Source organism: Rhinolophus sinicus, linkage group LG18, assembly GCF_036562045.2.
Source record: "Rhinolophus sinicus isolate RSC01 linkage group LG18, ASM3656204v1, whole genome shotgun sequence".
Lineage (NCBI taxonomy): Eukaryota > Metazoa > Chordata > Mammalia > Chiroptera > Rhinolophidae > Rhinolophus > Rhinolophus sinicus.
In genome coordinates, this window is record NC_133767.1 from 1,402,302 (window position 1) to 1,416,888 (window position 14,587).

At 57.9% G+C, this 14,587-nt stretch overlaps 2 protein-coding genes across 2 annotated transcripts in view; one reads left to right on the plus strand and one right to left on the minus strand.

Moving 5' to 3' along the window:
- ERN2 (endoplasmic reticulum to nucleus signaling 2) lies at positions 1-13,862 on the plus strand. Its single transcript, XM_019750156.2, has 22 exons — positions 1-115; positions 1,725-1,830; positions 2,176-2,209; positions 2,440-2,512; positions 3,517-3,589; positions 3,732-3,839; positions 4,154-4,255; positions 5,161-5,425; positions 7,255-7,333; positions 7,420-7,567; positions 7,684-7,805; positions 8,527-8,676; positions 8,887-9,055; positions 10,357-10,441; positions 10,604-10,793; positions 10,884-10,983; positions 11,075-11,274; positions 12,487-12,634; positions 12,716-12,843; positions 13,182-13,305; positions 13,386-13,453; positions 13,534-13,862. The coding sequence occupies exons 1-22, from the start codon at positions 26-28 to the stop codon at positions 13,744-13,746; spliced, it is 2,775 nt and encodes a 924-aa protein (XP_019605715.2). The 5' UTR covers positions 1-25; the 3' UTR covers positions 13,747-13,862.
- Positions 13,840-14,587, minus strand: part of PLK1 (polo like kinase 1) — a 15,305-nt gene continuing 14,557 nt past the window's right edge. The window contains exons 9-10 of the mRNA XM_074322852.1: positions 14,399-14,581; positions 13,840-14,307 (exon numbers count right to left, since the gene is read on the minus strand). Coding sequence (XP_074178953.1) covers positions 14,101-14,307; positions 14,399-14,581 — 390 coding nt within the window. The 3' untranslated portion in view covers positions 13,840-14,100. The remainder of the gene's footprint in view (positions 14,308-14,398; positions 14,582-14,587) is intronic.

Here is a 14,587-nt window from a genome sequence, read left to right on the forward strand (position 1 = left end):
GCCAGCCGCGCGGCTGTCCTCCGCTATGGCGAGCGCGGCCCGGGGGTCCGGCCTGTGGTTTCCGCTCCAGCTCTGGCTCCAGCTGGTGGCGCTACTGGGGACGCTTGCGCCGCAGGTGAGATAAGGGGCGGACGCGCAGCCTGCAAGGTTAGGTCGGAGGGGCGCAGGGGGCTGGGGGCGGCGGGGCAGCAGCGGGCGCCTGGCCCTCCCTCAGGCAGAGGTGGTCCCCCGTCAGCCTCTGGCGAGTGAAAAGTTCCCAGCTTTGGGGAGTTGCCAGCTGCCCCCACGAACACCTAGCCAGACAGACGTGCCAGCGTGGAAACGCGCAGGTGACCCAACACCCCGCCCCTCCTGCAGCTGCGGGTGCGGGTGGTGAGAACGGCTGGGGGGGGGGCCTGGCTTTACTGCGGGGGGGGGGGGGACCCCTACAACTTCTGGAATCCCAGCTGCCTTGGAAAATATGGTCAACTTCAGGGTCCTCTGAGAAATGCGCCCACCAGCCCAGTTTTACAGACAAATCCCAGCAGCCCCCCCACCCCCCGTTACCCATGACTGGACCCCAGGTTCAGAACCGCTGGGATAGGTGGAAGATGTGGGCCCACCGCGGGGGGAGTGGGCGTGTCCATACTTACAGAAATGCAGCCAGACGGCAAGCCCAGCTGGGACCCCCGCGCGGGGGACAGTCCTCCCCACTGAGCTCTCCAGTTGCGGAGGGGGGCGGCCAGGACTGCTAACGACAGCAGAGCTAGGCTCCTGGTGCCCAACTTCCAGCTCTGGGTCCACCCCGTGGATGCCAAGGAGGAATATGAGCCCAGTGTGGTGACACCTGTTGTTTCCAGAAAAAGGAGGAAAATGAGAAATGAGAAAAATTAGAAATACAGATTTTTTTAAGTGAAATCTTTCCAATGTTTTAATTGGCTGTTAATTAAAACAAATTTTTAAACACGGTTGTGGTCAAACAAAACTCAGCTGTGTGCCACCAGTCTGCAGTTCCCCTCCTGGCGCTCTGCTGCAGGTAACAAAAGAGGCGGGGAGGGGGGGCTGGGACACCCGCCCGGATTCTCCTCCCAGACCAGTGGCTCAGCCCTGAATCAGAGGGTCCTGCAGCAGCCCTGGCCGTTGCAGGGGTGCGGCTGGGCCACCCGGATGTGAGGGTTCCTGCCTGGAGCTCAGCCTCACCCTGTTTGCTCAGGGAGGGGTTTGCACATGAGTTAGCCCCGCAGGGGCCAGGTGGAGGGCACCACCAGCCCTCCCTCCCTGGGCCACCCCAAAGGGGGTTCAGGGCCCCCAGAGTGGCTGGGCTGGTGGGGGGCAGGCAGAAGGGTTTCTCCGAAGAGGCCGGTGCCAGAGTGTCAGAGGTGGCGGTTCAAGTGGCCGTAATTTGCTACCTGTGGCTGTAGGCTGATGGCCTTGACGCCCGGCACCTGCACAAAAGTGAGACTAACAGCACGGGTGTCCTAGGGAGGCTGGAAGTGGCAGTGGCCTTTTTCTGTACAGGCCTCCAGTCTCCTCAGGGAGACCAAAAGGACTTAGGGGAACTTTGGATACAGTGGGGGCCTTGGCTCCCCCTGAAGCCCCTCTCTAGGGTCAGAGCTCAGTGGGGGGAGTCAACAGCTTCCCCAGTCACCCTTCCTTCCTTCTTTGTCCCTGGAAGGACAGGCAGTCACAGCCAGCCCTGCCTGGGGCAGAGACAAGGGGTGGAGGTGACTGCTTTGCCACTGCAGGTCCAGAACCTGAGGCCAGACAGCCTTCTGCTCGTGTCCACCCTGGACGGAAGCCTCCACGCACTGAGCAAGCAGACAGGGGACTTGAAGTGGACGCTGAGGGACGGTGAGCGAGGGGCGGTCACTCCTCCCTCCTTGGAACCCGAGTTGGAGTGGTGTCCCCGGGGCGCAGAGGATAAGAACGTGGGATGTAGAATCCCACACGCCAGTGTCTGCAGGCAGCTTCACCACTTAGCAGCTGTGTGGCCTTGGAAAAGTCACTCCACTTCTCTGAGCCTCAGTGTCCTCACCTGTAAAATGAAGCCCAGAGTAACGTGTCGGCCCTCACTCTCAGAGTTCTCAGGCGGATGACACTCCACATGTGTCCCGGGCACACGAGCACCCAGGGAATAGGCGCTGTGCCTGTCAGTGGGGCGTGGGGTGGGGTGACTCGTGGTTCCTGTCCCTGCAGATCCCATCATCCAAGGGCCAAAGTACGTCACCGAGTAAGTGAAACTGCAGGGGCCCGCTGGGAGGTGGGGGAACCCTCGTGTCTGGAGAGAGTGTGTGGATGGGGGTGAGCGGTGCATGTTTGAAGGACGGGAGGAGGGCGGGGCCTGGACCTCTGTGGTGCCCTTGCAAGGTGGCTCCCACTAGCTGGGAAGTTTGAGGGAAAGGGGGCCCTCGTGGAAGCAGGGGCTATGCACCCAACCTCCCCTTCCTCTCTGCTCCACAGAACGGCGTTTCTTTCAGACCCAGCTGATGGCAGCCTGTACCTTTTGGGGGCCCAGAAACAACAGGGATTGATGGTGTGTTTCCTGCAGTGTTTGGGGGTGAGGGGAGAGGGCGGGGGCTTCTGTTGGGCAGAGCACGAGGGGGTGGCGAGGACAATATGGTCAGAATGGGAGTGTCCTGCAGAGGACATGTCAGGGCTCTGAGGGCATCACAGGAAGGTTGCCTGGAGGGCCCTGTTGAAAGGGGGGTGGCGTGTCTGGCTGTGTCTGAAGGGCAGGCTGACCCCTCGGAGGGGGTCGAGGAGCTTTTCCAGGACTCTGAGGGTTTGAAGGGAAAGCTATGTATCCGTTAGCTTTTGCTAAGTAACAAATTGCCCCAAATTCTGTGCCTTCAAACCCAAACAATTTATTGAACTCACAACTTTGTGGTGACAGTTATGACAGGTTAGGCGGGGTGGACGTCACTGGGTTTGCTGGGGCAGCTGTGATGAGCTCCCGCTCAGCTGGAGGGAAAGTTGGTGGGGGTTGGCGGGCTTCAGACAGAGGCCACTGGGCGTGTGTGTGTGTGTGTGTGTGTGTGTGTGTGTGTGTGAGAGAGAGAGAGAGAGAGAGAGAGAGAGAGAGAGAGAGGACAGACAGACAGATAGACAGATGATACATAGATACTGATAGAAAATTAAAGATAATACGTATGTGTACATACAATTGTTGTCTGAATGATTTGAGACTGAGTTGCAGACGGTAGAGCCTTTACCCGAAAGCACCCTGTGGATTTCTAAGAACACGGACCTTCTCCTACACGGCCTGAGTATAAGTGGTCGAAATCAGGAAATTTCACATTGATGCACTAACACTGTCTAATCCACAGCCCGTATTCATTTTGTCCCGTGTCCCACTGGTGTCCTTGAGTGTTTTCCTGCTCAGACCCGAGCCACAATCACCCACCGTGTCCTCAGCGTCTCTAAGGGGCAGCCAAGCTACTTAGACTCTGGAGAATGGAAACCACGTAACTGTACCTAATGAATAGGTCGGACGTGTCTCACCTCTTACTCCTTCCTCAAACCTTTCCCTCTCCTCAGAAACTGCCGTTCACCATCCCTGAGCTGGTTCACGCCTCCCCATGTCGCAGCTCAGATGGCGTCTTCTACACGGGTAAGCATCTTGCCAGCCTGGGGGTCCAGGTCCAGCCAGCAGGGCCCGGATGAGGTCGCAATGGGCCAGCTGGGCACAGGACGGAGACTGCAAACCCTCTCCCAGGCCATCCTGAGGGCCGGCACACATTCCACCTCCACAGGCCGGAAGCAGGACGTCTGGTTTGTGGTAGACCCTGAGTCAGGGGAGACACAGATGACACTGACGACAGACAGTCCCTCTACCCCCCGCCTCTACATTGGCCGAACACGTGAGTCAGGCCCCAGCTGCTCCCCATGATCTGGGCAGCCCCCCCCGTTTTGCTCTGCCAGGGCTGGTAATTGCTATGCAAGTTGAATCAGGCCAGTCAGTCAGTCAGTCAACATTTCACTTAGCACTGAACAAGGAGCTGGGGATACAGCATAACCAAGACAGACCCAGATCTGCCCTTGTGATGCTCACAGACGCCACCCCCAGGCTGGGTACTTGGGAAGCCCCCACCCCCACACGGTGATGTCCCCTGAGGGGGGACGAGAGGATCGTCCTGGGCGTGTGCCTGGTAACCTTGTTTCTGGGCATCCCCAGAGTACACAGTCACCATGCATGACCCCCGGTCCTCTGCCCTGCGCTGGAACACCTCTTACCGCCGCTACTCAGCACCTCCCATGGACGGCTCACCTGGGAAATGTGAGTGCCTCCTTTCTCTTGCCCCCCATGGAGCAACGTCCCCCACTCAGAGAACCCTGAGTGGCACCTACGACCAAGCCCTAGCACGTTCTGACCTGGCTCAGGGACCCCACAGACTGAATGACACACGCTGACGGACAACCCTACATGAGCCTTCAACACCCAGCCTGACCCTCCTATACGCAGAGCTGCCCTACCACCCTCAGTCCCCCAGACTCCAAAGGAGCCCGGTCACCCTGGGTGGCTCCCCACATCCTGGGTGACCCCGAGCAACCCACACACACCCTGAACAGTCCTCTATGTTCTAGCTGACCCCCAATGTTGAATGACTCCTGACAAATGACAAGTGACCTCCCCCAGGTAACCCTGACACCCCCTTGATATTATGGCTGCCTGAATGGCCTCACAGGTGCCCCTAAGCCACACCTGGTACCCTGACTCCATTGTCCCACGTGAGAACCCACACAGCTAACCCTGACACGTCATGAGTGACACCCTCTAACCCCTGACAGACCCATTTTGCACTGACTCCCCAGTGACCCTCAGGCCTCCAGACCACCCCGATCGCCCCATCCTGGGTGGCCATCAGTCAGAGCAGAGTGACTACCCCACATCCTCTGTGCTCTCTCCAACGGGACCTGGCCTGATTCACACCCGAGTCACCCCTGGATGACCTTGACCCACCCCTACATCTTACACGGCCTCGATGACAGTTGACCCTGACTGATCAAAGTGACCCCATGAACTCACGCTGATCTTCCCATGTCCTGCTAACCCTCCGGGTGACCTCACCTGGCCCCCACACACCCGAGGGACCCTCTGATGCCTCACCCTCAGAGCAGCTCTCCCGCCCCAAGGTGCTCGGAGGTGCCCGATTGCCCCTCCCCGCCATGTTTTCTTGGCAGACATGAGCCACCTGGCGTCCTGTGGGATGGGCCTGCTGCTAACTGTGGACCCGGCAAGTGGGGCGGTGCTGTGGACACAGGACCTGGGCGTGCCCGTGATGGGCATTTACACCTGGCACCAGGACAGCCTGCGCCAGCTCCCCCACCTCACGCTGGCTTGGGACACCCTGCACTTCCTCGCCCTTCGCTGGGGTCACATCCGACTGCCGGCCTCGGGCCCCCACGGCACAGCCACCCACTTCTCCGTCTTGGACATCCAACTGCTGTAGGTGCCGATGCCTGGGGGCTGGGGGGGCCCCCCCGGAGTATTGTAGCCCAAGTCCAATGGGCAGGTGTGATGTCTGAACCTGACAAGTACCGCTGAGCTAGGGCTCAAATAGGAAAACTGGTTGGTAAATAACCAGTGCCCTGCACCACCCCAGGGACCCTCTAGAGAGCCCCACCATTCAGCAACTGACACGGTGAAATGGGGCCTAGCAGGGGCCCTCCCGGGCTCCAGTCCAGTGCTACAGCTGGCCCCCGTTCTGCTTGGTAGGTGCTGTGCCTTACTGGTTGTACAAGACTAACTACCACCCTTACTTACAACACTGAAAACCTGGAAGTTCCCATCGTGGGGAACCCACAGATAGACTGCGAAAATCAGGGACTATCCATTCATTCAGTTTGTTCCACAAATATTGAGCACGTACTATGTACCAGTCACGTTAGGCACTGGTAGTACAGTAATACAGCCAGTGTTCCCACCTACGGAAACCTGGGTCTAGTAGAGGACACAGGCAGGTAAAGAGGCAATTATGGTATGATACAGAAGGAGATACGAGAGTAGGTTTGGCATGGGAATGTATAGGAAGGGTACCCAAATTGAAACTGGTGGCAGGAGGCAGTCATGGAAAGCTTCCTGGAGGAAGGGGCATCTAAATTGAAACTTAAAAGATGACTAGGAGATGGCGGGAGGGGGGAGAGAAGGGTAAGGAGAGGGGTAGGGGGAGAGAGAGAATGGCAACAAGGGAACAGAAAGAAATTAAGTAGGAAATACGGCCTGAGGCTAAGTTAGACAGGGATGTTGTAGCATCGTTGAAAGGGTTTGGACATTTTTTCCTAAGGGTAAGAAGGGGTTATCGGAGGGTTTTAAGCAAAGAAGTGATTGGATGACTATTTTCATTGCAGAAAGGTAACTGGCTGCAGTGTGAAGAGTATCTTCGAGTGGGCCTGCTGCTATCTGTGGGAGGGGAGGAATATTGCACTAGTTCAGGCAAGAGAGGAACACACTTTGGACTAGGATAGAAACACTAGTGAAGGAAATGAAAGGAAGGTAAGCGGTATTCAGAGGAAAACGCTAAGAATTGGTGATTAGTTTGGTGATTGTCAGCAAGCAGTCAGGAGTCATGCTCAGGTTTCTAGAAGTACCTGGGTGTTGCCATTTTCAGAGGTAGGGAGCATTAAATGAGGGAGATGATAATGGTGATGATGATGGGGAGGTGGACGGGGAGGCGGAGGAAAGGAATGAGGGGATGAGTTCAGATTTAGCAAACCGAGCTCTTGAAAGCTGTCCGGGCTAGGCATAGATTTAGAAACAATGACTACAGAGTTTGTATCAGTTAGCTTTTGCTGTGTAACAAACCACCCCTAAAACTTAAGAGCTTCACAACAACAAACACTTATTATTTTTCAAGATTCTGTGATTCAAGTAGGTGTTTTTCTGGTCTAGACGGTCTTGCCTCATGTGTGCTGTCCGCTGGCAGCTTGGCTGAACCTGGATGACGGAGGATGACCACACTCACTTATCTCCAAGGCAGTGGGCTATTTGGCCGAGAGGGCATCAGATAAGGTCTTTCGTGCCCCAGTAGGCTAGCCTGGGCTTTCTCCCCTGGTGGCCTTGGGGTCCAAAGAACAATACAAGAGGATAAGCCCACTGCACAACAACTTGTCAAACCTCTGCCTGTATCACATTTGCTGTTCTCATTGTCCAAAGCGAGTCACATGGCCAAGCCCAGAGTCAATATGAGGGGACAATACAACAGCACTGGTCCAGTGGTAACTGAAACTGCCCACCACCATCACTCATCCATCTCCCTTTCTCCTCTCCCCCATTAGGATGACACTGTACGTAGGGAAGGATGAAGCTGGCTTCTATGTTTCCAAAGCACTGGTTCACACGGGGGTGGCCCTAGTGGTGAGAAGGGGTCTTTGAGGGGCTGGAAAGAAGGGGTGGGGCAGAAGAGGGGCCTTCCTCACACGTCTCTCCACCTTCTGCCTTAGCCTCGTGGACTGACCCTGGCTTCCACAGATGGCCCCACCACAGACGAGGTGACACTCCAAGTCTCAGGAGAGCGAGAGGGCTCACCTAGCACAGCTGTCAGATACCCCTCAGGCAGTGTGGCCCTCCCTGGCCAGTGGCTGCTCATTGGTGAGATGCTCTAGCTCAAATTTGGAACAGATGCAGATGAAGGACCCAGGACCCTGGCTTCTGAGCTGGAAGGCTGAGGCCACCTTCAGCCCAGTGACTTTGTCCCTGTCTCATAGGACACCATGAGCCGCCCCCAGTCCTGCATACCACCATGCTGCGGGTCCATCCCCTCCCAGGGAGTGAGACTGCTGAGACCAGACCCTCAGGGAGCACGCAGACCCCAGCTCTTTTCCTAGAGGTCAGTGCTACAAGGGCAGAGGGCTTGGGAGGAGACTTGGCAGGTGGGTGGGCAGCCACTGGACCTTTTCCTCAGGCTTCTAAGAATAACATTTGGGGATGGGCCAATAGACATTACAGTTTCCCAAAAGAAAAACATTTTTTTGTTGTTGTTATTGCCAGAAACACGTTAGAAGTGTCAAAAAGATATTGGTTATCTAAATTGTGACACATGGGTCACAGTTTTCTTTACTCTTCTTCAGTGTAAGAGTTCCAAATGTTTATCAAGTGAGAACAGGAAAAAGGAAAACTACAAAAGCATGCTCTCCCAGGAGAGGATTGGAAAGAATCACTAGTGGTTCAAGGTTAGACGGAACTGCCATGTTCTGGAGCAAGAATTCTCAAAATGGTTGCTCATTAGAATCATGGGGATGCCCACCCACTCCAGCCCCATTGAATTCAGAATCTCTGGATGTGGATATCTACCTTTTTTGGTGATGCCCGAAGACTATCTGTGATTTTTAGTGACACCCCAGGAGGTAGATGCTGGTTATCAGCTAGGTTTGAAGACCAATCTCCCCGACACCACGTTTCAGCACCACGGAGAGCGCCAGGTCCCCACCAAACAGACCCCCACTCACTGTCCCTTCAGCTAAGCCCAGCCCTGTACTGGGTGATGAAGAAGGGTTAGGGGTTCCACAGTGGGAGGGGGGTGCTAAGACTGAAAGCCTCTTTGCCTCCAGCTCCTGAACCTGGGCGGGGAGGAACCTTGGGACCAGGAACTGCAAGAGAAAACCCCAGACTTGTATCCAGGGCTGGGGTCCCAAGACCTGCTGGCAGCCAGCCTCACTGCTGTCCTCCTGGGAGGGTGGATTCTCTTCTTGATGAGGCAGGTAAGCCCATCACCCCAACCTCAGGTCCTGCTTAGGGTACCCTCCGGGGAACTCTGCCCCTCCTGTCCAAGACCTCAGCCACTCTGTCTTCCACCCAGCTCCGATTCTGTCCCCTGCTTCCTCTCAGCAGCTCCCTGGTCCTGCTGCTGGCCCAGCATGGGGCAGGACCTGGCCAGGGCCCACCCTGCTTAGGCTCTCGTGTCTCAGCAGCAGGAGCAGCGTCCCGTGGAAAAGCCGCAGCAGGAGGCTGCCCCGGCCCCTGCAGGCCCTCCTCCCATCTCCCAGGACGCTGTGTGCCAGCCCTCGGGGGCCACGCCCCAGGACCAGAAGAGCCTGCAAAGCCCCTCAGAGCAAGCCCAGCCCTTTGAAGACCCTGAAGGTGAGCTTTAGGGACCAGGCAAGGGCAGAGTCAGGGACAGGGAAAAGAGAGGGGCTGGTTTAGCTTCAAAGTCGGTTTGTTAAAAACCACTGTAGTGGGGTCGCTAAGCCTAAATAATAAGAGTATTTTGAATAGTACCTGCTATGTAGTTGAGCACTCTAGAAATTTCTGCCATCCGTTTTTATGGTCGTTATTTTCAAGGACTGTGGATGCAGAGAACGGGGTGTAGCTCTAATTCCGCTAGGCGTTAACTTTGATGACTTGCTTAGCTCCTCTGAGCTTCAGTACTCTCTTCTGTCACATGGGAATAACAACACCCACCTCGTTACATCACCTTGGCGTGAGAGGTCACCATCGTCATTAAATCATGCTGAGGTGACATTCATACGTGCACTAATATAACATCATATTTGGTAACAATAATAGTAAATTACCTCGATACCATTTGGTACCTTTCCCACTCTCCAGGGCTTTTTATTTTGTAAACATCTCTCTCTTCTTGTCTCAATTTACTCCTATAAACAAGCCCTTGGAGCCTCCTCTGGTACCTGTGGGATGACCCTGGGGGCCTTCCTCCCACTTCCCCTCCTTGGTCAGTCTGGGCTGCTTTGGCTGCTCTGGCTCTGGGCCAGGCTGGCCTTCTGCCCTTTGCATGAACTGCTGCTGGCACCTCCTGACCACTGCTCAAAACACAGCCTCAGGCCTTGGAGCCACGCTGCTGTCACCGTCACACAGGCTGATGTCTGCCCCGCAGGTGACTCAGTGACGCTCCAGAGCTGCTCCGTGGTCACCTTCATGCCCCCCTTCCTCAGGGGTCCGCTGTTAGAAAGCCCCCACTGCAGGGTCGCCTGGGCCCTGAGTGTCGCAATTCCTCTCACTTGTCTGAGTCTGGCTTTCTCACCCCAGACACCCAGACGCCACCTTTTCCCAGGTGGTCCTCGCCAAACGGCCCTGCAGTTCTTCCTCGCTTTCGTCCTCATTGCCCTTCACCATCCCAGCCCATTAGACCTCCATTATTGATGGGGTGGAATTCCTTCCCCAGGTGACTCCATTCCCTTATGTCAGTAGATACCAACAACCCCTGGAAGAGAAAGGATACTGAACCTCAGCCCTGGCTCAGCCAGGGCTCCCTGTTACGTAAAATACCTCTACTTCTTTACCCACCAGAAGAAAATAATCCAAGATATCAGCACTTTAGGACCTGGGCATGGAGTGTGTTAGTCTGGAGAAAGGTGGGGGCAGCAGGGCGGGTCTGGACTGGCTGGTGGTGGCTCCAGAAACTTGCCCTCCTCTCCCTCTAGCTGAGCAGCTTACCGTGGTGGGGAAGATTTCCTTCAACCCTAAGGACGTGCTGGGTCGTGGGGCAGCTGGCACTTTCGTTTTCCGGTGAGTGGCAGCCAGGAGCCGGCTGGAGACGTGGCTCTCACAGCCCTTTCGGCCACTGTCCCTTGGTGAGCCCACCGAGGTGGGTGCAGCCTGCTGCCTCGTTCACCGGTTCCTAACTTCCCCTTTATCTGCCCTCTCTGAACCTCACTGCCCACCTCCCAGGGGACAGTTTGAGGGGCGGGCAGTGGCTGTCAAGCGGCTGCTCCGAGAATGCTACAGCCTGGTCCAAAGGGAGGTTGAGCTGCTGCAAGAGTCAGACAGGCACCCCAACGTGCTGCGCTACTTCTGTACCGAGCGGGAACCCCAGTTCCACTACATTGCCCTGGAGCTCTGCCAGGCCTCCTTGCAGGAGGTGAGGCCGTGCTGGGAGGTGCAGGGGAAGGGGTGGGGTGGCCGGAGTTCCCAGCTGCAGGGTGATGCTTTGGCCCTCGCTGCTCCTCAGTACGTGGAAAGCCCAGAGTTGGACCGCTGGGGCCTGGAGCCCACGACGGCACTGCAGCAGTTCACGTCAGGCCTGGCCCATCTGCACTCCTTACACATAGGTACCTGCCCACTTCCCGGTCTCACAGTCTCTGGCCCCTGGCCCTGCCCTCTCCGCCTGCGCTCGCTCTCAGCTGCCCTCTGCTCTCACAGTGCATCGGGACGTGAAGCCGGCCAATGTTCTCATCGTGGGGCCCGACAGCCAGGGCCGAGGCAGGGTGGTCCTCTCTGACTTCGGCCTCTGTAAGAAGCTGCCAGCCGGCCGCTGCAGCTTCAGCCTGCGCTCAGGAGTCCCGGGCACGGAGGGCTGGATGGCGCCCGAGCTCCTGCAGCTGCCGCCCCCAGGCAGCCCCGTAAGTCCTCACACCCGGGCCCAGGCTCCGTGTCACCTGCTGTGTGAGCTTGTGTCACTCCTCCAAGCCTGTTTCCTCATCTGTAAAATGGAATACCTCATCTCTTCTTACTAGAGCAGTGGCCCTCAACCAGACACGACTGCTCCACCCAGGGGACACTGGCCAATGTCTGGAGATATTTTTGTTGTCACACTTGGCCGGCTGGGGGTTGCTTCTGGCTTTTGGTGGGTAGAAGCCAGGGAGGCTGCTACCCATCCTGCAATGCACAGGAACGGCCCCAAAACGAAGAATGATCAGGCCCAAAATGCCTCTAGTACTGAGAGAGAAACCTGGACCTAAACTGGTTTTCACTCATCACGGTGCTGCAGAATCACGGGGAAACTTTAAAAAGTCAGCTGCTTAGGCCCCACAGCCCGTGATTCAACTGAGTATCTGGGCAAGGGCCCCAGGGGGTTCTAATGGGTAGCCAAATGGAGAACCTCTGGGTACAGGGTGTGGGGAGCATCAGATGAGCCAGCATCGCTGAGGCACAGAGCTGTGTCTGACCCCAGGGACCCCGAGTTTGGGGCCCCAGCATTCTCGCTTTCTGAGTTGTCAGTGTGGGTGGAAGATGAAGTCATGGCACAGATGAGAGCAATACGAAAGAACAGTCACTAGGCGAAGCCACCTGCACCCCTAAAGTCTAGAGGAAGCTAGAGATGGCAGCCTGGAGGCCCAGGGACCGAAGGCTCTGGAGGAGCCTGTACGGGTTTTGGCTTTTTAATCAGTGGCCAATATTTCAACTTTAGGGACATTGCACCTATAAATCTGGATTTCTGGATTCTCTTGGGAAATGAAAGCTCTGCCATCCCAAGAGAGGGCCCTGGAGGCAACCAGGCAGAGCTAAGTGCCAGCTGCTGCCTGTGGATAGGGCCGTGCCAGGCCCCAGTCCTCACGGCCACCTATCGGCCACGTCTGGCCAGATCCATGCAGAGCTGTGCCCTGCTGGACTGGGAGGGACGGTGCTTGGAAGCGGGACTAGCTCCGTGGGGCCAAAGATTCTGGAGAAAACCACGGGCCCCTTTCCGCAGTGCAGAGGGGAGAGCTTCTAGGAGAGGCCTCTTGGAGGTGTCCTGAGTTTCACTCTGAACCCAACCCCCTGCCCCGGGAGAACTTAGCCTGGCAGACTTCCGGAAGCTGACTCCCTCCTCACGCTCTTGTCTCTGGCCCCAGACCAGCGCCGTGGACATCTTCTCTGCAGGCTGCGTGTTCTACTACGTGCTTTCTGGTGGCAGCCACCCCTTCGGAGAGAGTCTTTACCGGCAGGCAAACATCCTCGCAGGGACGCCCTGCCTTGCTCACCTGGAGGAGGAAGCCCATGGTCAGGGGGAGCTTGCCCAGGAGAGGAGGGAGGGAGCAGGGCGTGAGCTGGGCGGGCCTGAAGCCACCCCTTCCCCTACAGACCAGGTGCTGGCACGGAGCCTGGTGGAGGCCATGCTGTGCCCGAGGCCCCCAGCGCGCCCCTCTGCTCAGCATGTGCTGGCCCACCCCTTCTTCTGGAGCAGGGCCAAGCAGCTCCATTTCTTCCAGGTGAGGGACAAGCCAGACGGGCGGGAGAAGGGACTTGGCAACCTGTGCCAGGCAGCGCCGACAGCTCAAGGCCACCATGTGGCACTCGTCCACTTGCCCCGTCCTTTCAGCCCTAGTTGTCACTCATGCTACACCTGTGCCCAGACAGCCCATTCTGACTTGTGCGATCTTGGGCCAGGGACTTGGTACCTGAACCTCAGTTTGCTCATCTGTAAAGGGGGACAACAGTACCTACCTCCTGGCTTGGTGAAGACCTGGTGGGATAACATGGAGCTGGGGGCTCCTGGCCCTGTGGCCTCTGAACCTGGGCGTGGGCTCAGGAGCATTTGGGGTCCTAGGACGTCAGCGACTGGCTGGAGAAGGAGCCTGAGCAGGGGCCCCTGGTGACGGCGCTGGAGGCGGGGGGCTCCGCGGTGGTTCGGGGCAACTGGCGCGACCACATCTCAGTGCCGCTGCAGACAGGTAGAGGCTGGACACGGGTGGGACCTGGGGGCCGCGGGGACCCGAGGGTACACCTGTTGCAGCGCCCGCCCTGCCCACAGATCTGAGGCGGTTCCGGTCCTATAAGGGGACGTCGGTGCGAGACCTGCTCCGCGCTGTGAGGAACAAGGTGCGTTCCGGGGCTGGGGGCGGGGCCTGGCCCCCAGGGAGGCTGTCCCGCTGAGCCGGGGCCTCTGCTCTACCCCGCAGAAGCACCACTTCAGGGAGCTGCCTGCTGAGGTCCGGCAGGCGCTGGGCCGCGTCCCCGACAGCTTCGTGCAGTACTTCACGGAGCGCTTCCCGCGGCTGCTCCTGCACACGCACCGCGCCATGGGGAGCTGCGCCTCCGAGAGCCTCTTCCTGGCCTACTACCCGCCGGCCTCGGGGGCCAGCGAGCCGTGCCCAGGGGCAGCTGGCAGCTGAGCCGGCCTCGAGGCTTGGCGGCCTGGGGACTGACACAGCCACGGTGCGCCCGGAGCCCAGGCCCCAGGCGCCCCTCAGGGAACACAAGGAGAAAGAGATTCACGTGTTTAATGTGTATAAAGACGAGGAAGGACAGTGCCGAATCCAAGAGCGACGTTCTGCACAATTCATACGGCGGGGTCCCGAGGGAAGGGCCCAGAACCCACACCAGAACATGTACAAAAATAATTTACAAAGCAGCCCCACCTGCAAGGATGCCACGGGTCTGTCCCCGGCCCTCAGGGCTCGGGGCACACGACAAACTAAGCAGAGGGGCCACGGTCCCGGGGGGGTGGGGGCACCAGTCCGGAGGGGCTACGAGGAGGCCTTGTGGCGGCTGGTGACCGAGCGTGAGCTCAGCAGCTTGTCCACCATGGTGCGCGCGTAGCGGAGCCGGCTGGCCAGCTCCCGGGAGCAGCCGTACTCCTCCAGGAGGCTCAGGCGGTACGTGCGGAAGTCCCGCTTCTCATTGATGTAGGTGACGGCGGCCATCAGGGGGCACAGGATGAGTTTGGTGTGGTCCTGGGGGGGGGGGGGCGGCACAGATGGAGGGTGATGGGGGCGCCCAGGGAAGACAGCCCCGCCCCCCACTCCCTTCCTGCCGCCAACACACCTGGAAGAAGTTGATCTGCACGCAGCCGTTGCTCAGGTGCAGGACGATGGCGCTGCGCGTGCGGAACCAGGTGCGCAGGTAGGGCAGCCGGGCCAGCTCGTCCCCTTCCCGCGGCGTGATATTGGCGCCCGCCTTCAGCAAGTGCTCGCTCATGTAGTTCCGGAAATACTTGAGGAGGGTGATCTGGAC